The sequence below is a fragment of the Arvicola amphibius genome, chromosome 4 (genome assembly GCF_903992535.2).
Source record: "Arvicola amphibius chromosome 4, mArvAmp1.2, whole genome shotgun sequence".
NCBI lineage: Eukaryota > Metazoa > Chordata > Mammalia > Rodentia > Cricetidae > Arvicola > Arvicola amphibius.
This window is the reverse complement of record NC_052050.1, coordinates 33,619,512-33,641,471: the sequence shown is the minus strand read 5'-3', so window position 1 is coordinate 33,641,471 and position 21,960 is coordinate 33,619,512. Positions and strand designations below refer to the sequence as shown.

Here is a 21,960-nt window from a genome sequence, read left to right as displayed (position 1 = left end):
TTTGTTGGCTCTTTCAATCTTTTTAGTTCATTGGTACTGGGATTGAACCTATGGCTTCATGGATAAAGCACCACTGGACTAGATTTCTAGCCCTTCACTCAAACTCTTAAGAAAATTCAGTGCTTTGACTGTTGGGCCCTGAGTCAGGGGCTGAAGGCAGGAGGATGACGGCAAGTTTGAGGCCACACTGGGCTATACGGCAAAATCTAACTGCACTACTCCTTAACGGGTTTGTTCTGTAGGATTCTGCCCCCTTTTATGTGAAGGCCATTTCTTTCTTCTCTGGGAGATCACAGCTGGTCAGCAAGCACAAAAATTTGTTGTCTTCTCTTTATTCCCTATCGCTAGGTACCGTGGGTCTCATCTAATTTGAAGTCAAGTTTTCTTGAGCTGATTTTTTTTTTTAAAGATATAACCATGCTACTGTATTACAAAATGAATTCACGTTCTCTGGTTACTGTACCTAAACCCTTCCCCATCATTTTTATTTGGAGAGAGCAGCAATTCGACTGTTAGGAAAGACTGTGGAGTGTGTCCCCTGTTCTCAGGAACCACTCGGCTGTATCATCTATGCGCACTCTGCGTTCTGAATCCCCGGGGCCACCCTGCCCTGCTGAAGCCCCCTGCCATCGTGCTGAGGTAAACTGGGCCTCTTTCTCCTCAGGAACCACAATTCCCTGGTGTGCTGCCTTCCGGGGACCCTACAGAGAGGGGCCGCTTCAGGAAGGCCCTCGAAGGTGACCCCAGTAGCCTGCCATCACCGCGGCAGGCGTGCGCCCCGCTGAGGGGGAGGGCGGGCTCGCGCCCCGTTGGCCACCACGCGGCGGGAACTCGAGGCCCCATTGGCCGCACCGAAGGGCGTGCGGGGACTCGTGCGCCAACGGTTCGGGCCTCGGCGGCCGGGCGCTGGCAGGAGGGGGCAGGGCGCAGCGAAGGCCCGGGGGGATCGAGAACGGTGGGAGAGCCAGGCTCGGCGGGGCGAGGCCCAGGGCCCGGGCGGGCGATGGAGGAGGCGCTGCTGTCCACCCCCATCAACCCCAACAACTTCCCCGCCAAGCTGTGGCGGCTGGTGAACAGCCCTCGGTACCGCTCCATCCGCTGGGACGGCCGCGGCGAGGGCCTGCTCATCGACCAGCCGCTCTTCGAGGCAGAGCTGCTTAGCCCGCCCGGCCCGGGGGCCGGGGGCGCGGGGGGAGCCGGGAGCAGCAGCGGGGGCGGTAGCAGCGGCGTCGGGGCGGCCGGGGCCGAGCCCGAGCTCTTCAAAACCACCAACTTCACCAGCTTCATCCGCCAGCTCAACCTCTACGGCTTCCGCAAGGTGGTGCTGGGTGGGCCGGGGGCGGCGGGGCCCGGGCCAGGGCCTGGGGCTGGCGGGCCGGCGGGCGACGGGCCACTCCACCACTTTCACAGCCCGCACTTCCGTCGCGACCAGCCTCAGCTGCTCGTTCACCTCAAGAGGCTCACCAGCGCCAACAAGGCCAAGCTGGCTGCCGGACTGGAGGTGCCCTGTCGCCCGCCCAACCGCTTCCAGCGGCTCCTCATCACCTCAGCCTCTGCCTCTGCCTCCGCTTCCACCTCCCCGCTGCAGCATCAGGACCCGCCGCCCCAGCCCGCAGGGCCCCGGCCAGAACAGCATGGTGAGTTTGTGGCAGGCACCTGGATCCTCGCTCTCCGTCTCGTGCATGTGGGAGAGCACCGTTTCTGCACAGCCCCATGACTAGGTCACATCACCTGCATCGTCCCCACTAGCACCTGCATTTCCTCTGGCAAGAGGCCATAAGCATCCCCTGGTCTGTGTCTGGCTACCAAAAGGACACAGGCTTTAGGCTTGCTTTCCAGTCCTCTCCAAGAGAGTGAACCCCAAGAGTTAACCTACTTCCATTTACTTCTGCCTAGTCTCTCCACTGTGATCATCTAGAATAAGCCCTCGATTATCGACGCATCGGGTGGGAAGGGCCGCCCATTGTCTGGCCATCAGAAGAACAGGCACTCTACAGGTTCCAGTGTGAAGGAACAAAGTCACTGCCAAGAAAACTTGAGGCATTAACCCAACCAAGGGGAAAGGGGCACAGGCCACCTTCCACCTATTGACGCATCTAAGAAATCATTGAAGTATCAATGAGAAGTCATATTGAAAGTTCCAAGAAATATATAGAGTGGTAGACACTGTTTATATATCTAAGGGGCAAGCTTTGCTGCAATGTAGAAACAATTCACTAATACTTCCATCCTAGCTTATTGGAGCTTGATGCCTTACTTGAGATGTTACTGGTGGGCAAACATAAAGCAAAGACAAAACAAAACAAAAGCTAGATGTCAAGACTTAGTTTAAAAGAACTTTAGAAAGCACACATTCATAGTTTATTGATTTTTCATTATTCCTGGTAATTCATAATGGAGGCACTGAATATTTAGTGAAAAATTCAGAAACCTTTGGTCCCAGTTCTTTCATGGACTTGATTGGAGCTGCCTTTCTGCCTAAACACATGAGGGTGGCCTATTTTTCCTTGCTCTGTATGGCGGCCACAATAGACAGCTGTACCAAGGAAGCAACAGGATACACTAATGGGGATTTGAAATTCTATTTTTTTCCTCACACCTTCAGATAGAAGAGTAATAGAACCATTTCCAGACGGTCAGCATGGTTAAACATAAAGAAGTCTGGGATATTTTTGAAGCATGGGAAAATTTAAATGTACAAATAACACTATGGCTCCTTTCGACGAGGCCCGGTGCTGGAGCGATTCTGCATTTGGAACTCGGAAGAGAAGAGCCTAGGTTTTCTGTCTGTGGAGTTTAGAAGATGCGGAGCTAGGTTAGAGTTCTAGTGACAAGCTGAGAAAATAACAGTGGCATGGGAATGTTCTAAAGGAATTCTAAAGGGAAAGTGAGCTGCCTCCGTGTGGTGAGCCTTGATTTAGCAGGGGAGAAGGACAGTAGAGGCAGTTCTAGGGAGTATGTTTCTTGGGAACTCCAGCTGGAGTTGTTGTTCATTTTGTTTTGTTTTTTAAGTTTTATCTCTAGAGGGCTTAAGGGAAGAAGACAGGGAAATAACAATCTCAGGACAAATTCTATTTAATCTTTTCCCCTTGTCTATCTTAAACCAGCTGTATTATTTTCGTTGCTGTTTAAAATTGCACCTATTTACTTGTGTATCCATGCACATGTGTGCTCTTGATGTATGGCATGTGTGTAGGGGTCAAAGGACAGCTTGTTAGGAGTCTGTTCTCTTTTACTTTTATCGGGTGAGCCCCTTTGTGTTATTTTATTGTCCCAGTTTTGTTCATAAGGCCAGTGTTGAATTTAAGCATTTTAAAGATTATTTGTTGAAAAATTCATGCTTTTTCAGCGTGGGGTATGTGAATGTGTTTTCAGGTATCTCCTGTCTCTTCCTGCTGTTGTGTACAAAAGGATGCCAGCCATTGCCTATACTTAGTGCAGCAGGCAACTGTGCTACTGGCTGCCGTGTAATGGAATTCTTTTGTTGTTCCAAGAATGCTGTCGCAATTTGTTTTCTTCTATGTGCCAAGGTTCCTGGCACTTCTATTTTTTCTCACCTTTTTTTTATTTTAATTTTCGAACACAAGGTCTTGGTATGTAGTCTAGGTGGCCTGACTTTGCAATCTTCCTGACTCAGCCTCCCAAAAGCTGGGATTACAGGCATGTGCCACCCTGCTAGGCTTCCCACACCTAGTTTTTATTCTACTTGGACTTGTCTCAGTTATATGGCTGCTGCTTCCTGCCTTCCAAATCTTCCTTAATTGTAGAATGGTCTACTTAAGGGCCTAGTCTTCTAATTTAGATCCACTAAGTCAAGAATATACCTAATAAAAAGTGTGAAGATTGTGTTTTTTCTCTTTCTGTAGTCCACTTATGTTATTTTTACTGGCAATTTATAATATCTGTTCTACTGGTCAAATGGAGTTTAAAGTCTGGGAAGTAGATGCTCTTGTGTGAACACAACAAGCTCTCAATAGGCAGATTTTGGGATTCTTTAATGGAAATGGCTAGTTTGGTTTCATTTACATAAAAGGAAGAGAATCTTTAAAGTCAAAAATCCATTGTGCCCCACATTTCCAGAATTCAAATATTGCCAAATATACCTTGAAGATGTTCTGGAGACACAAATATGATGATTTATGAAGTTGGTTAGAGAGAGCCCTATTAGCTAATTCTTTTTAAAAGAATAAAAATGAACTAATTGTGTTTCCATTCTTTAAGAAACAAGTTGAAGTAATGACTCCCCCTCACAGTTTTGGGGGCTATTTTTATTAATACTTAGAAAATTTCATCGTTTTGTATTTTGATAATATGCATCCCTCACTACTCTTTCTAACTCTTTCCCAATCCAGCCCTGCCAGCTTTATTGCCCCTCTTCCATATCTGTAACTGAGTCTAGTTCCTACTGCTCATGGACTCACTCAGGGTGTGGGGTCATCCACTGGAGTGTTATTGACCCATTGGAGCCACACCCTTAAAGAAAGCTGACTCTCCTTTCCCCGGAGTCCATCAACTCAATAGTGAGGAATGACCTAATCCTGACAGTATTGTTGTATTAGCAGCATCTAAAATAGGCAATTACCCATCACTCAGAGTTTATCACCAGGGAAGCAGAACTTTTTTTTTCCCTTTTTGTTTTTTGAGGCAGAGTTTTTCTGTAGCTTTGACTGTCCTGTCCTGGAACTAGCTCTGTAGACTAGGCTGGCCTCCAACTCACAGAGCTCAGCATGCCCTCTGGGGATTAAAGATGTGTGCCACCGCCTCCTGGCCAGAATTTATTTTTAAATTCAGATTTAAACTACATTTTTGGAATTCAACTAGAGATTGAACAGCCTATCCCTGAAAAGTCCAGAAGGTTTAATGAACTGTGGGTAACGTAGTTTTTTGGCATGTGAAACCTCCAAGGAGAAAGCAAGTAGGAGAGGGGGTAGTTGGGGTGCTCAGAAACGCCTGTTGTGAAAAGTACCGATTTCCTGGGGAAACCAGAATTGTCAGTGGAATTGTCACTTGAATACTTTCCGTCTTCTGAACCAGGACTTTTTTATTCTTTATTAGATAGAGTGACTGATTTCTCAGGCTCCAGAATTTGTGTTGTTAGTATTCGTGCATGTGTTTGTTTACTCTTGGTGTTAATGCTTTATTTGCTAAGGAAATTAATTGCCATGGAAATAGAATGGGAGTTGTGTTGAATGGTTTATAATTTGTTTATTTGAATGGGTAGATATTTGAGTGACATCTTTCAACATGTAACTTAGCACTGAAGTCACACATAAATTAAGTTTTGTCTCTGTTTAATAAAGATTAGCTCAATAAAGTAGATTGCTTATTAAGTTTAGTTTAAGGAAGATTAAGATTAGTTCAAGGAAGCATGTTGGAAGGAAATTGTGGACCACGTACATAGCCAATAGGTAATAGTTTCCTTCTGAATAGTTTTTTTCTGATTTTTCTGAATTAGTTTTTTTTTTATATTCGAGAATTCCAATCTATAAAGTAAATCCAGGCTATAATATTTATAGCTATCATCTTCTCACTACAAACTTTTGTCCTTTTCCTCTCAATTTTCTTTCTACCTAGTTAGATTAGGAAAAACAGATGCTCATGTTGGAGTCTCTGAGATTAGATGCCTCAAGTTTTAATCAGTGCTTCCTATGGCGCACGTGCAAGTCAAGCGTTTGAAGGCCACTGGTAACCAGGAAAGGTGTCTGTTAGAGACTAAGGAAGAGAAACTGCAGGGCTTGCACTCTAGCTCAGTGGGTCAAGTGCTTGCCTGCATATGGAAGTCATATGCAAAAGGTTTGATCCCAGGCCTGAAAAGAGAGAAAACCTCATGAAAGATGATTGCTTACTTGAAAAGATGAGAAAACCTAGATGAAAATTTTCAAGCCTGACCTTCCTACAAGGATTTTTGTTGTCATTGTTAAGCGGGATGTGGTGGCACATGCCTTGATCCTAGCACTCAGTTGACTGAGGCAGGAAAATCGCTTCAGTGCTTAAACCTGGGCTATGTAGTGAGTAATCAGCCCAGGTTAGAACAGCATAGCAAGACTGTCTCCAACAATTTACTACTTAAATAAATATAAAATAAATAAATCGAGGGACCAGTGCGCTGGCTCAGTAAGTAAAGATACTTGATGAATTGGATCTCCCATAACCCACTTGGTAGAGGGGAGAACCGATTCCTGAAAATTGTCCTGACAGCCACACGCATGCTGTGGCAGGCATGCCCAAACAATAAGTAAATAGTTAATCTTTGCAATAAAGAAATGTAAAAGTAATTGAAAGGGGCAAAGGGCATAATATCTCTTTGTGGCTCATGTTATGAATTCTTATTTATTCTGAACATTTCTTTTATGTGTATAGTAGAGTGATACTTTCCTACTTATTAAAGCTCCTAAAGGTTTTGAAAAAATGCATGGAAAACTTCTAGTTTTGATTTAATTTAAACATTAGAGGTTGGCCACTTTCATGTCAGTCATGTTGAGAATCATCAAGAGTTGGTTATTCTTTCAGCACTGTATTCTGAATTTCTTTTTGCTAAATTCGAAGTTCTATTGTGTTTTAAAATAGCTGATAGGTGAGCAGCTGCATATTTTTGACCTTTGGTATTGTAAAGTTTGTAAATGTGTTCTTCCTCTTTTATGCAGGACCAGTGGCTGTAGGACAATTTCACCGGTCATTCCGGCGAGATAATTTGTCTCCTTATTCCTACGTATCAACTTCATCCCACAACCACAGCACGTTCCCTCTGAAAGGTTTAGATCGAACCCCGATTCCTCCTAGAACATGGCAGAACTCCCTTGGAATGCACCCTGGACAAGTGGAGACATCTCCCACTTTTTCAGATAAAGGGGTTCCATTTCCTGTACTGCAGAGATTTCCAACCGAGGTTACTTACACGCTGCAGCCCAGCGCCACATCTGTACATGTTCAACAAGGTCCTCAAACAATGGTCAGCTCCTCCCAAAAATACAGTAACTACACACCCTCGGCGCAGTACTCCCAAGCCTACTACCCGACAGGTAGGAGACATTCAAGTTCACTGGCTTCTATAAAGGTAGCTTATGAGAACATTTATATTTTTGTAGTATTTCAATCTTTGCGTGCTTAACAAATAGGAATATGCATTTTAAAATGTCATGACTTCTTAACCAGGCATATTTTTAAACAATATATAATGCTTAGGGACTGGAGAGATCGTTCAGTGGTTAAGAGTATACTGTTCTTGCAGAGAACCCTGACTCACATGTCAGGAGGCTCACAACTGTCTTTAACTTCAGCTCAAGGGATTCAGTACCTCTGGCTTCACTAGCACCTGCACTCATGTGTACATATCTCACCTCTACATGCACCTAATTAAAGAAATAAATCTTACATATAATGTACGTATATAAAGTTTCATCTGTTCTTAAGGATTTTGAGACTCTATTACCACATAAAAGTGTATATTTTCAGAAAAATGAAAATTCTATATCCACAAAGTGTATTCTAATTCTGAGATTAAGATTCAGTGCCCTGGGAGGCTGGAGAGATGGCTCAGCAGTTAAGAGCACTGACTGCTTTTCTAGAGGAATTCCCAGGACCCACACGACAGCTCACAACTGCTGGGACTCCAGTTCCAGGAAATCCAACACATACAGACAAAACACCCACACCAAACACAGAGAGATTCAGTGCCCTGGAACCTTACTTCCTTTCTACCATTGTTGTCATGTTTAATTAAGTTTGTCTTTAAGATATGTTTATTATTTCACAAATGAGATTACCTCATAATCAAATCATTTTAGTATTTCAGTAATGAAGTTTAATAAGAACACATACTCCTACCTGGGTGATGGTGGCACACGCCTTTAATCCCAGCACTAGGGAGGCAGAGACAGGCGAATATCTGTGAGTTCAAGGCCAGCCTGGTCTACAGAACTAGTCCCAGGACAGCCAGGACTGTTTCACAGAGAAACCCTGTCTCAAAAAACCAAAAAGGAAAAAGAACACATAGTCTGAAAATTAAATCCTTAAAGTGTGATGAAGAGTAGAGACCTGCACTATTCACGGCAGCCGACTTAAGAACTGAGGAGTAACAGGCAAACTGACAGTGTAGCTGTGACTCCAGCCAAGGACAGTGAGGACAGGCTGGCAGTCCGTCCAGTAGTTACCATCGCTTTTGCCTCTTGGAAACAATTTTAGTATTTTCAAATAACTTTTTGCAGGATAGAATTATTCCATTCAAATTACATCTTATTTTATAGACATGCTGTAGCGGTGGTGTGTTTTCTCAGGAGTACTTCAGTGTTTTGACATTGAGACAAAATTCACCCTCAGTAAACATACCCTGTTTACATACAAAAAATTAGAAAATTCTTATAATGTTGTAAGTAAGTTTATAATTTTGTGTGGGTACCATTCATAGCTTGCCTTGGCTGTGTGTGGTCTGTGGCCATGGGTTGGACAAGCCTACACAGTGAGGCAGTAGACATAAGACAAAGTTTTACAGATCGAGAAAATCTCTGAAAGGGGTTTTCTAGGCCATTCTCCCAGGGAAAACTTAGCAAAATAAGAAAAAACGAATATAAACTAGAAGAGGAATGAAATAAGTTGACATTTAAAAGTGTAAATGTGGTGACTGTTGTGTTTGTGATGCTGTTTTCTGACTGTTACCTGGGAAATGTGTGGCTCTTCTGCTGACTCATTGCATTTTACCTGATATAAATATCAAAGGGATTGCTCTGCTTTAACCAAGTGGCCAAGTGGAAGCCAACGTGGATGTTAGAGCTACTACTCCTCTGGTGATAGAGCTGAGAATGAGGAGAGTAAATACGACTTCATATTTTAATTGTTTTGCCTATTAGTAAAAGCTGAAAGATTTATATGGTCTGAAGAGAAACCAGAATACCATTTTTGCCCCTTAGAAATTTTTAAAACTTAGTCTTATATAGAAAATGATTAGACTCTAATATTTTTCCTGATTTGCAGCTACTTCTTTGAAAAAAAAAGTGCAATCTTTAAAAATAGAAGATGGCGCTGGGTGGTGGTAGCATACACCTTCAATTCCAGCACTCAGGAAGCAGAGACAGGGGGATCTCTGTGAGTTTGAGGCCAGCCTGGTCTGCAAGAGTGAGTTTCAGGACAACCAGGACTGTTACACAGAGAAACCCTGTCTCGAAAAAAAAAATAGACGATGGCTAAATTTATGTTTATAAGTTATCAATCTTAAATATGCTAAAAAATAGGGTTTTTATGTTACTGATGAGTTTAATCCAATATTTTTTCTTTTAAAGATGTGATTTATTTACTTTTTAGCAATAGTTATTTTTAACAACTAGATTATATCTTGACTTTATTAATAAATATGAATGAACTGATTTTTACTCATCCATTGAATGTATAAATTTATTTTAATAAACGAATCAGGCATTTCTAGCTAAGTTATTTTAGCTGCATTTTATGTATGCACATGTGTAAGTAGATAGACACAGATTCTCTGTCTTCATACACACATATCTATCTACCTATCTATCTCTATCTATCTATCTATCTATCTATCTATCTATCTATCTATCTATATATATATAGAGAGAGAGACTGTATCTCTATATAGTTCTTGCTGCCCTGGAACTCACTATATAGGCCATGCTGGCCTTCATCTCACAAAGATCTGCCTGCCTCTGCTGCCCAAGTGCTGGGACTAAAGGCGTGCACCACCACTGCCAGGCTATGTACTTTTGTAGATGCAAGTTTCTGTTCATCCCAGTTCTGCAGCCATTCAGTCCTAAGGAAACACACAGACACTTATATTAATTATTAACTGTTTGGCCTCTTAGCTCAGGCTTATTATTAACTAGCTCTTACAACTTAAATTAACCCATAATTCTTGTCTATGTTTAGCCACATGGTTTGGTACCTTTTCTCAGTAAGCATTCTCATCTTATTTCCTCTATATCTGGCTGGTGACTACACCTATGCCTTTCCTCCTCCCAGAATTCTTCTAGCCTGGTCGCCCTGTTTATACTTCCTGCCTGGCTACTTGCCAATCAGCATTTTTTTTAAACCAATATAAGTGACAAATCTTGCCAGGCAGCAGTGGTGCATGCCTTTAATCCCAGCATTCAGGAGGCAGAGACAGGTGGAGCTCTGAGTTTGAGGCCAACCTAGTCTACAAGAGCTAGTTCCAGGAAAGGCTCTAAAGCTACAGAGAAACCCTGTCTCAAAAAAACCAAAAAAAAAAAAAAAAAAAAAAAAAAAAAAGGAAAAAAAGTGACAAATCTTTACAGTGTACAAGAACATAATCCCACACCACAGCATACTTTTCTTAAAACACTAAAAACTCAAAAGCGTCTCAGCAGTTAAGACAGGTCTCAGCAGTTAAGAGCATTGGCTGCTCTTGAAGGGTACTTAGGTTCAATTCCTAGAACCCACATGGTGATTCACAAACATTTGTAACTCCATTTCCAGATAATCTGACACCCTCTTCTGACCTCCACAGGTACCAAGCATGCATATGATACATACACATACATGCAGGCAAAATATTCATACATATTAAAATAAATAAACCTCTTTTAAAAAGCTTCTTGGGAGTTAAATTTTAGACTGTGTAGGAATATGTAGACATGTACCCTGATCTTTCCAATTTGGAGTTTTGAAGGCATATTCTTATGGAACTATTAGACACGGCAGCTTGAGTGCTATATTCCTTAACCTGCAGGAACAGGTGACTATAACATGGAAATTTTTTAATTGGAAAATACTTGGAGTTCTAAGCAATCTTCATTAAAACTCCTAGAGAGATGAGAACCATTTATATATTTGTCTTTAGAAAATGTTACAAGTAGTTAATACTATTCAATCTTTGCAGAAATAGTATTTGTTAAATTACTGATTTAGGGTGTTATTAAAAATACTTTATTTTCGAGCTGGGCAGTGGTGGCGCATACCTTTAATCCCAGAACTCAGCAGGCAGGTGGATCTCTCTAAGTTTGAGGCCAGCCTAGTCTACAGAACGAATTTCAGGACAGGTTTCAAAAAGCTTAAAAGAGAAACCCAGTCTTAAAAAACAAACAAACAAACAAATAAACAAAACTTTTTATTTTCAGCTGGGTATGAATGGAGCTACCTTTAATCCCAGCATGGGGAAGCAGAGGCAGAGCTCTGTGAGTTTGAAATCAGCCTGGTCTACAGACTGAGTTCCAGGATAGCCAGGGCTAGCTACACAGAGAAATACTGTCTCAAGAAACCAAAACCCCAAACAAACAAACAAACAAACAAACTTTACTTATGAACTTGTAAATTAATACTTATCTGCAAGAGTTCAAGGCAGGTATGTAGAAGGAAACATTAAGAGCAAGGAGGGTGTGGGGCTGTGGCTTAGTGATGCCGTTCTTGCCTAGCGTGCACCGGACCCCAGCTCCAGTCCAGCACTGAAGAGCAGAAAGAGCAGCACAAATAAGAGCTCCTGTCATTTGGGGTAGTTTATGGCACATCGTGTTGTTTGCATTTTGTTTTGTCAGCATTTAACAAGGATAATTTGAAATGACTGTAAAGTTTCTGAAATTATGAGAATAATAAAAACAAAATCTTATGACAGCTTCTACACTTGCTCTTAGCCAAAAGGCTGGCTGAGCAGTGCTTGTGATGGCTTCGAGTACATGACGTGAAGTAAGGGAGAGTCTTTGCACACTCTACAGTGCTGCTGCATACGTAGAGTTGTATTGTTAAAGATGAGCTGTCTTCTCTGGGAACGAGAATTTCATAAAAACTGATGTAGGGTGAAGGATACAAAACACTAAGCAATATAGTCACTATTTACTAAGCGCCTATTAACAGCATTGTGAACAGCCTTCTCAAAGCCAGATCAGCTCTTAGTGCTGAAAGGCAAAACAACCTCTACCACATTCACGTAGGTCACAACAAAAAGACTAACTGAAGAGTTACCAAATTCCAGTCCCTTCAAAACAAACTCTTATCATCTGAGGCTCAGATAAAATTTTAATAAAAATACTAAACTTCTTCTAAAAATTAGTTGTGAGGTGCTGGAGAGATGTAGTGTCCTCTCTTTTAATTGTCTGCCTTTTAAACCACAGCTGTCCTAGTCAGCAACTGCAACTCTGCTGCTACCAGCAGCTGCAGGATGCAAGAGTCCCAGCCTGGAGAAATTCTGGTCCCTTAAACACCTACTCTTTCAAAACTACTAAGAGAACTTATCTAAATCTCTGTCCTGCTAAAGAATTCAAGATTCGCCGGGAGGTGGTGGCACACACCTAATCCTAGCACTCAGGAGACAGAGGCAGGCAGATCTCTGTGAGTTCGAGGCCAGCCTGGTCTACAAGAGCTAGTTACAGGACAGGCTCCAAAGCCACAAAGAAACCCTGTCTCAAAAAACCAAAAGAAAAAAAAAAAAGAATTCAAGATTCAAGGCTGGAGGTAGTGCCTCCCAGAGAGGCTGAATAGCAAAACAGCTCACCTAGTCTGCCTCCTCCCATCTCCCGAGTCCTTTTTCTCGCTCTTCTTTATAAACGCTTCTCCACCTGGCTCCTCCCTACTTCCTGTCAGCTAGTTGCTGATGCAGCCTCCAGACCACAGGTGAATTTTATTTAATCAAATAATCTTTGCATCATTAAACAAACATTCCAGATCATAAACAAAAGTAACACACCTTAAAATAATATTCTACAACAGAGCTGGCTTGATGGTTAAGAGCACTGACTGCTCTTGCAGAGGACTTGGGTTCAGTTCCCAGCATCTGCATGGTGGCTCACAGTCATCTACAGCTCCAAGCCCAAGAGCTCTGCTGCCCTTTTCCGACTTTTCTGCCCTTTTATGAGCTGGGGGCGGGGTAGGGGAAGCTGCAAGTTTTTAACCCTAGCACTCAGGAGGCAGAGGCAGTCAGATCTCCGAGTTCAAGGCCAGCCTGGTCTATCTAGTGAGCTCCAGGACAGCCAGAGCTGTATAGTAAGACTCTATTTCTAAATAAATAAATAAAATAATTAGATTTGGCTTTAAATAGTATGACTACCAAAATTTCATAAATTATTTTTATAGTAAAGTCAGGAACTAAAAAAATTCAATCAGGCTAACAAAATGATCATCAGAATCTTCTTGTATTTGTCCCCCTTTGAAGCGCTCATTTTCCTTGCCTAGAACATTTTTACATCCTAATTCCTCAAAGACAAACTGTTGGGTTCTATGGTAGTTGATTCTATCTAGACTCTAACCCTCTGTTACTTTTAGTGTGATACTATAATCTCCTCTTTTGTAGAAAATGTTTATTTTAGGCCTTTTAATTTTACTATGTATTTAAATATACTTAATATTCATCCATCCATATTTACTTATCAAGTTCTGTGTTACGGAATTTTTTTCTTGACTAACATGCTGATTGGCTCAAAATAAACTTTGCCTTCTTTTCAAAATCATTTCTTTCCTTTTTGTGTGTATGGTGTGTGTGTGTGTGTGTGTGTGTGTGTTCACATGTGTTGTGAAGATGTGCCTGTGTGTATGGTGTGTGTGTGTGTTCACATGTGTTGTGAAGATGTGCCTGTGTGTATGGTGTGTGTGTGTTCACATGTGTTGTGAACATGTGCCTGTGTGTATGGTGTGTGTGTGTTCACATGTATTGTGAAGATGTGCCTGTGTGTATGGTGTGTGTGTGTGTGTGTGTTCACATGTGTTGTGAACATGTGCCTGTGGACAACAAAGGTTGGGGCTTTCCCTTGGTCATTCTCCACTCTATTCCCTGAGGCAGGGTCTCTCCGGGGCTGGCTAGCATAGACAGTCAGCATGCCCAGGGATCTTCCGCTTCTGCCTTCTGACTGTGTGGCTTGTATGTAGGACTGAAGAGCCACACTCCAGTCCTGGTCTTCATGTTGAAAGTACTTCACCCACTGAGCTTTCTTTGCAGCCCCCAAAGTTACATTTTTAAAGTCAAAGTCATGATGATAGCAAATTGTAGCTGTCCTTAACCTCGTTTTAAAATGAACAATTACTGTGACCAGGCGCTGCTTTAAGGACTTTCCAAATATTAATTCATTTAATTCTCAGACTTACCTTATAAGATAGATTTTTGTCATTTTATAGATGGAGAAACTAAGGCACAACTGGTAAGTGGCAGACTGATGGAGAAGCCATCTATCTATTACCTACCTACTGTCTATCTACATTCTTAGCAAAAAGCCCTCCCCAAGTGTGTGTGTGTGTGTGTGTGTGTGTGTGTGTGTTTCAGTTGCTGCTGTTTTGCTGTATTTTTCTTTTAGGGGAATCTTCTGGTATTTCTCTCTTATCAGGTGTGGTAGACAAGGAAAAGGTTGATGGAGAGATGTACCCTTGTATACTGCTGGTGGCATTGGGACTGCTCTGGGTTATTAGTTCATTCTACCTGAAGAAAGGGAATGTGATCCAGATGTTAGAGTAGAAAGGCTAAATTGGGTTGTGTGGCTGCTTTTAATACACTTCAGTATCCTCTCCTCTGAGCACAGTTTTTGATTATAAAGGACCCTTAGTAAATGTTCTGTTGAGTGGAGTGGACTGGTTCTAGTTCATTTAGTCATCTGACATGGCCATCAATGGGTTATGATAATTCTCAGTTTCTCTCTCATCCTATACAGAAACCATAATAGTTTGGGCTAGAAACTGAATAATGTCCGTTAATAGGTTTTGTAAAAATTAAAACATGACTAACATGTAAAGGATAAAATACTTTAGCCAGTATGGTACTACACACCTATAATCTCAGCAATTGAGATGTAGAGGTAGTTGGTTCTGGAATTCAAGGCCAGTCTGGGCTATATGAGACCCTCTCTCAAAAAGCAAACACACGCACAAGAGCTGGGGAGATGGTTCAATCAGTACCGTGCTTGCTATGCGAGCTTGAGAACCTGAGTTTGGACACCCAGCACCCATATAAAATGCTCAGTAGCGTGTGCCTGTAGTCCTCAGACTGGGAAATGGAGACAGGAGGATCTCTAGGGCTTGGTGGCTAGACAGCTTAGCTGAGGCTGTGAGCTCCAGCTTCAGCCCCTCAAACACTTAGGAAGAAAGAGATTGAGGAAGATATTTGACATCAACCTCTGGCTTCTACGCACACACACACACACACACACACACACACGCACGCACACATACACAAGATAAATATTTTCAAAATTAGTCTTTTAAATGAGGCTAGCAACTAAGACTATAAGGACTAAATAATTTGTATAAATTTATGCTTTGGGGCCTGACTGAGAGTTGATCTATAAATGCCGGTAACTCTAGCACCAGGGACCCAGTGCACTTTATTGACCTACATGGGCACCTGCACTCATATTTACAAACCTACATGAAGATGGTATACATAATTAAAATCTTGAAATACAAGATACATAAAATATTTGAATATTTTTATTTTAAAAATATTTTTCATTACTTAAAATTGTATTTGAATTGGTTCTTGGACAAAAGAGTTGCTTGTAATCATCGTTATCATCATTATTATTTGAAACAGTTTCTCAAGTTGTGGCTCTGATTGGCCTGGAACTCACAAAGGTCTTTCTGGTTCTGCCTCCCAAGTGTGCTGGGATTAAAGACTCTCATCACTTTTTATTCGATTGTTTGTTTGTTTGTTTGTTTTTCCAAGATGGGGCTTCTCTGTGTAGCTTTGGTTTTCCTGGAATTTGCTCTGTAGACCAGGCTGGCCTCAAACTCGTAAAGATTCTCCTGCCTCTGCCTCTCAAGTTCTGGGATTAAAGGTGTGTGCCACCACTAACCAGCCTCATCATAATATTTTAAAGATTCATCCATTTTGTAGTATGCATCAAATTTTTCCTTTTTGAAGATGAATGATAATTATACATACAAATATTAATATTTATTTATCTGTTGAAGGATTCTAGGTTGTTCCCACTTTTGTAGACTATTGCTATTCTAAACTTGGGTATAGAATGTCTTGGGTTTTTTTTTTTTTTTGAGACAGGACATTGCTGTTAATCCCAGGTTAGCTTCAAACTCCATGTCCTCCCTTCTGAGCTTCCTGAGTGCTGAGAGTCCAGCCTTGCATCACTATACCCAACTTAAAAATATTTTTGAGGCTAGGCAGTAGTGGTGCACACTTTCAATCCTAGCACTCGGGAGGCAGAAGCAGGTAGATCTTGGAATTCAAGACCAGTCTAGTATACAGAGTGAGTTCCAGGACAGCCAGGGCTATTACACAGAGAAACCCTGTCTCAAAACAAAAACAACAACAACAAAAAACCAGAAACAAACAAAAAATTCCTACTTTCATTTATTTTGGGTATGCAGATGCACATCCACTTAGGATGGGGCTATGACAATATGTGCTATAACCCTATCGTAAGTTGAAGCTATTAAAATGCATTTGATACACTTAACATTCAGAACTTTCATAGTTTAGTAGTAGGGCATTATAGGGTATCAGATGTTGGAAGCTGAGGCTCGCTGTTGCTGCCCAGCATCTCAGGAGTAATGAGCTGTGGAACAGATAAGGTCTCAGTGTGTGGTTTACACTGAATTCATATCACCTGTACACCACTGTGAAGCTGAAAGACTGTGAGGGGCTGTATTCCCAGAGCATTTATGTGACTGGACATTCACTCACTATTAACACTGCACTGCCCTGGAATAGATTCAAATCTGAAACATATGTTTAAATTATTTCCATAGAGCCAGGCATTTTGTTTTTATTTTTTGAGACAGTATTTCTCTATGTAACAGCCCTGGCTGTCCTGTAACTCACTTTGTAGACCAGGCTGACCTTGAACTCACAGAGATCCACTTGTCTCTGCCTCCTGAGTGCTGAGTTTAAAGGCGTGCGCCACCACTGCCAGCCTACACTTTTTCTTATACAGGAATCTGGATGCCTTGAGAGAGCATTGCCTTCAGGAAGACAAAGCAAGATACAGGAGAGTGTATTTTAGGACATAGTGATAACTTGGTTTCTTAATGTTATTGCTTTCATAATGCACAGCACATTAATTTTTCATATGCTAAGCACAAACTTGAATTTTGGCACCTAGATATTCCTATTCCACAAACTTGCTGATACTACCACACTCTGCTCTTTGAGTTGACTGTACGAAGTGGGCTGCACTGGTAGCAGGAGCCTTTGAAGAGTGTGGCTTCACAGACTCTCCTTCCCATCCCATTTGTCATCTCTTACTGGAAACGCTGAATAGCATTCATGGTTTGCTGTTTTCTTACACACAAGACTCATTTGTCAACTCTATTATAATGACATTCTCTGAGCTATATTGTACTTTTATTTCTCCAGCAAATTTTTTAGAGAACATTTTAACATTCAAAATATTTAAACAGTAGAGTCATACTACTGAAATAATAGAAAAATAAATGTAGTCTTTGGATTTGTTTATTTGTAATGAAGTTTTGTGTTTCCGTACAATTAGGAGACAATAACCTGCAGCTCTTGACTAGGTTTTTTCTGCCACTAGGGGGCTAGGTTTTCCTTAGTAATAACTGGATGGGGGGGGGGGGGAGGAATGTCCTTTCTTCCCAGTTTTGACACCCCTGCAGATCTGTTGTAAGGAGGCTTCTAGTTAGTTCCCGGCCACTTAGCCCTGAAATAATCACACAGAAACTGTATTAATTAAATTACTGCTTGGCCCATAAGCTCTAGCTTCTTATTGGCTAACTCTTTTTTGTTTTGTTTTGTTTTGTTTTGTTTTTCGAGACAGGGTTTCTCTGTAGCTTTGGAGCCTGTCCTGGAACTAGCTCTTGTAGACGAGGCTAGCCTTGAACTCACAAACATCCGCCTGCCTCTGCCTCCCAAGTGCTGGGATTAAAGGCATGCACCACCACCACCCGGCTATTATTGGCTAACTCTTACATATTAATTTAACCCATTTCTATTAATCTGTGTATTAATAAGCCACATGGCTGTAGCTTACCGGCTAAAGTTCTGGCACCTGTCTTCAGCTGGGCTACATGGCTTCTCTCCAACTTTGCCTTCTCTCTCCCAGCATTCAGTTTAGTTTTCCCTGCCTAGCTAAGATCTGCCCTATCAACAGGCCAAGGCAGTTTTCTTTATTAATTAACCATTCCTATTCACAGCATACAGAGGGGAATCCCACTTTACAAATCCTCCATAGTTAGCTATTTATGGATGTACTTTATTTCCCAGCATATTGATTCTCTCAAGTACAGGAGAAAATGAGTCTGCTAGAACATCAGCCTTGTTACTGTTGACAAATTTCTTAATATCTCTGAATTTTAGTTGCTTACTCTGTAAAGTAGTGTCAGGCTGGTTGGTTTGATAAAAATGCATATGAGGCATCCACCATTGTGTCTGAAGCATGGTAGACAGGCATTCACACATATCATCTTCTGTTTACCCCAGAGGTTGATGTTGTAACTGACTCTCACTCATTCTGGAGAGACTCTCTCCAGAAAAGAGCTCAGTGTAGTCAGACTGACTGCACCTGTAAGTTTCCTGTTCCTGTGAAAAGAGTTCCATCTGTTCATGGTGTCTTAACCATAGGGAAAGGTTTGCAAGATCTATTTTTGAGTTTGTTACCTAGTACTACACACATTTTTTTCATTAAAATATTGGCTATTGACATTTATTGATTGCTGTCATTACTGTCCTAAGCTCATTATGTTGTTACTTGAAGCAGCCATGCTAGTAGGTTCTGTTATTATCCCTGTTTTAACAGGATGCAAACAGTGAGACCTGAAGTGATTAACCATGTTCTGATTTATAAAATGCTAATTATGGAGCCAGGATCCACATTCCTAAACACTGCATGTTTTTCTACTAAACACATCATGTACTGAGAGATAGGAGACTATGTTTACTTACTTTACTTTTAAAGCCTTCCCTCTCCAAATAGTTGCTAAAATGATTGAAACAATTATTTAAGAACTAAAAATAAAGTTTCTGGTTTTAGTGAAATGAAATTACTTTTTAATAAGAATAATATTTGAGAGCTGGAGAGATGGCTCAGTGGTTAAGAGCATTGCCTGCTCTTCCAAAGGTCCTGAGTTCAATTCTTGACAACCACATGGTGGCTCACAACCATCTGTAATGAGATCTGGTGCCCTCTTCTGGCCTGCAGGCATACACGCAGACAGGATATTGTATAAGTAAATAAATATTTTTTAAAAAGAATAAATATTTGGTTAGAAAAGTCACAATATGCTTAAGCACTGAATAACTACTTAGTGGCTGAGGATGGGGCATGGTCAGTAGATACCAGCCTCCTGTACACAGAGCCCTAGGCTTGATCCCCAGTGGTGCATACACTAGTGGGTAGCTCATGCCTGTAATCCCAGCATGTGAGAGGTGGAGGCAGGAGAATCATGAGTTCATGGTCATCTTCAGCTACAGAGTGAGTTTTTGACCAGCCTGGGCTGCATGAGACCCTGTCTCAAAACAACAACAAAAAAGAAATTAAAAGCATAGACATAACCTTTTGAAAATTTATTACAGCCAGGTATAGGTACACACATTTATAAACCCAGCTCAAGAAGAAGAGAGCTAAGAGGATCACAGGAATTCATGGTCTGCTAGGAATATACATCAAGATCTTGTCTCAAAAATAAATTAATTAAATTTATTATATGACCACGACCATGTTTTTAAAGCAATCATCAGCACCCATTTTTTGGTGTGTGTGTATGTGTGTGTGTGTGTATGTGTACAACAGGAAGGAAGTTCTTTGAGTGCTGTATTATATTTGGTTGATAACTTGTTGGTATTTGAATCTGTTCCAGCTGTGCTACAGTGCTGCTCTCCTTCCACCCACATGGATGCCCTAAGTAGTTGTGTCACTCCTACTGCCTCTTCCTATGCACACTGTAACTACTTCCAGGTAAGATTCTTGTACACACTGGGCCTGTCAATGCTATTAATTTGGCAGATTTCCAGAGTAGAAGCCAGAAATAAGCTGGGTTTGTGGACTTAGTTTTCTGAGTTCTAAATAAAAGAAAGTTGATGTGAATGATGTTTGAATGCTAGTCTTGGCTAGCATGGTCCAGTATAGGAGCCATTAGCTTCATGTAATCTTTTTGTTTTTGAGACAGGGTCTTGCTATATAAGCAAAACTGGTCTTAAATTCATGATCCATATGTCTCCCTCTGCCTTAATGTTGGACCACAGATGTGTGTACTACCAAGCCCAGCTCACATGTAGCCTTTTAACTTTAAACTGTTGGGCTAGGGATTTAGGTTAGTAGTAAAACATTTGCTTGTCATGCACAGGACCCTGGGTTTAATCCCCAGTGCTGAAAAAAAATTAATGAAAATTTAAAACACTTTCTGCGGTCACACTTCATTCCATTTGTTCAGAGGTTGTGTGGTTATGACCATGAGGCTACAGTAGAGAAGTGCAATGTTTGTCACTGCGGACGACTGTTTTGTACTGTACTGTTTTAGGCTTTTTCAGGATAGGATGAATACCAGAAAAACTCAGAGTATCCAAAATGACAAATTTAATTGCTGGCCCCTTCAGCCTTATCATGCATGTTGTAGACACCGTACTTCAAATATATTGTCAATATTTCTTAGGAAATGACTGCTTAGGCCGGGCGGTGGTGGCGCACGCCTTTAAACCCAGCACTCAGGTGGCAGAGGCAGGCGGATCTCTGTAAGTTCGAGGCCAGCCTGGTCTACAAGAGCTAGTTCTAGGACAGGCTCCAAAGCCACAGAGAAACCCTGTCTCGAAAAACAAAAAAAAAAAAAAAGGAAATGACTGCTTTGATATAAATGGTTTATATTGATGTTTTTTAGAGTAAGAACAGATTGTATGCTATGCATTTATTGCTGTAATTCTTATAGTGGAATTGTGTGTTTGGCCAGATAATAATCTAGCTAAGATAGTTTTGCTTCTAAGAGAATTTGTGTGTGTGTGTTTGCATGTGTGTCTGTGCTGCAGTGCTGGGGATTGAGCCCGGGTCTTCATATGTTAGGCAATCAGCCCAAGAGAATATTTTGTTAGTGGCATTAGGGTACTCCAAAAGACATTCTTTTTATTTTTATTTTTTGTGGAAAACATAGGAGGGCCAGGTGGTGGTAGAGCACATCTTTAATCTCAGCACCCGGGAGGCAGAGGCAGGCAGATCTCTGTGAGTTCGAGGCCAGCATGATCTACAAGAGCTAGTTCCAGGACAGGCTCCAATGCTACAGTGAAACCCTGTCTCAAAAAATAAACACAAAAATAAAAATGAAGAAAGAAAGAGAAAGAGAAAGAAAGGAAAAACATGGGAAATAATCAGACTATTGTTTGAAGAATATAGAGTTTGATAAAAGTTATTTAACCTTGTCCTTTTTTCTCTTTCTTCCATTCGTTCTCTCTCTCTCTCTCTCTCTCTCTCTCTCTCTCTCTCTCTCTCTCTCTCTCATAAGGTTTCTGTCTATAGCCTATGCTGTCCTGGAATGCTCTGTGTAGCCCAGGCTAGCTTTGAATTCATGAAAACCATTCAACCTCCTGCATGCTGGGATTACAGGTGTCAACAACCACATTTGGCTTAGTTGGCTATTTTATTTTTACTGTGTAGCCCTAGCTGTCTTGGAACTTATGTAAACCAGACTGGCATTGAACTCACAGATCCACGTGCCTCTACCTCCCAAGTGCTGGGACTAAAGGTGTGCACCACCATCGCCCCACCTTTAGTTGGCCATATTTTTTAAGATTTATTTATTTATTTATTTTATGTATGTGAGTGCTCTATCAACTTTGTCAGAAGAGGGCATCAGATCCCACTATAGATTTCCCATTTAAAAATGGGAAAACACAAAGCATTTCATATTCTTTTGATTTTTCAATATAATAAGTACCAGATTTAATGGCATATGTCTTTAATTCCAATACTCAGGAGGCAGAAGCAGGTAGACCCTGTGAGTTTGAGGCCAGCCTGGTCTACAGAGTCCAGGACAGCCAGTACTACATAGAGAAAGTCCCACATAGAAAGATGAAAAGCAAAACAGAAATCTATGTGATAAATTTAGTGGTCTTGTTGGCAG

General features: G+C 41.4%; 1 protein-coding gene across 1 annotated transcript in view; it reads left to right on the top strand.

The window, feature by feature from the left end:
- The first annotated feature begins 1,003 nt into the window (after nucleotides 1-1,003).
- Nucleotides 1,004-21,960, top strand: part of Hsf5 (heat shock transcription factor 5) — a 47,793-nt gene continuing 26,836 nt past the window's right edge. Inside the window, exons 1-3 of the mRNA XM_038324576.1 lie at nucleotides 1,004-1,637; nucleotides 6,645-7,019; nucleotides 19,714-19,811. Of these exons, the coding sequence (XP_038180504.1) occupies nucleotides 1,004-1,637; nucleotides 6,645-7,019; nucleotides 19,714-19,811 (1,107 nt within the window). The remainder of the gene's footprint in view (nucleotides 1,638-6,644; nucleotides 7,020-19,713; nucleotides 19,812-21,960) is intronic.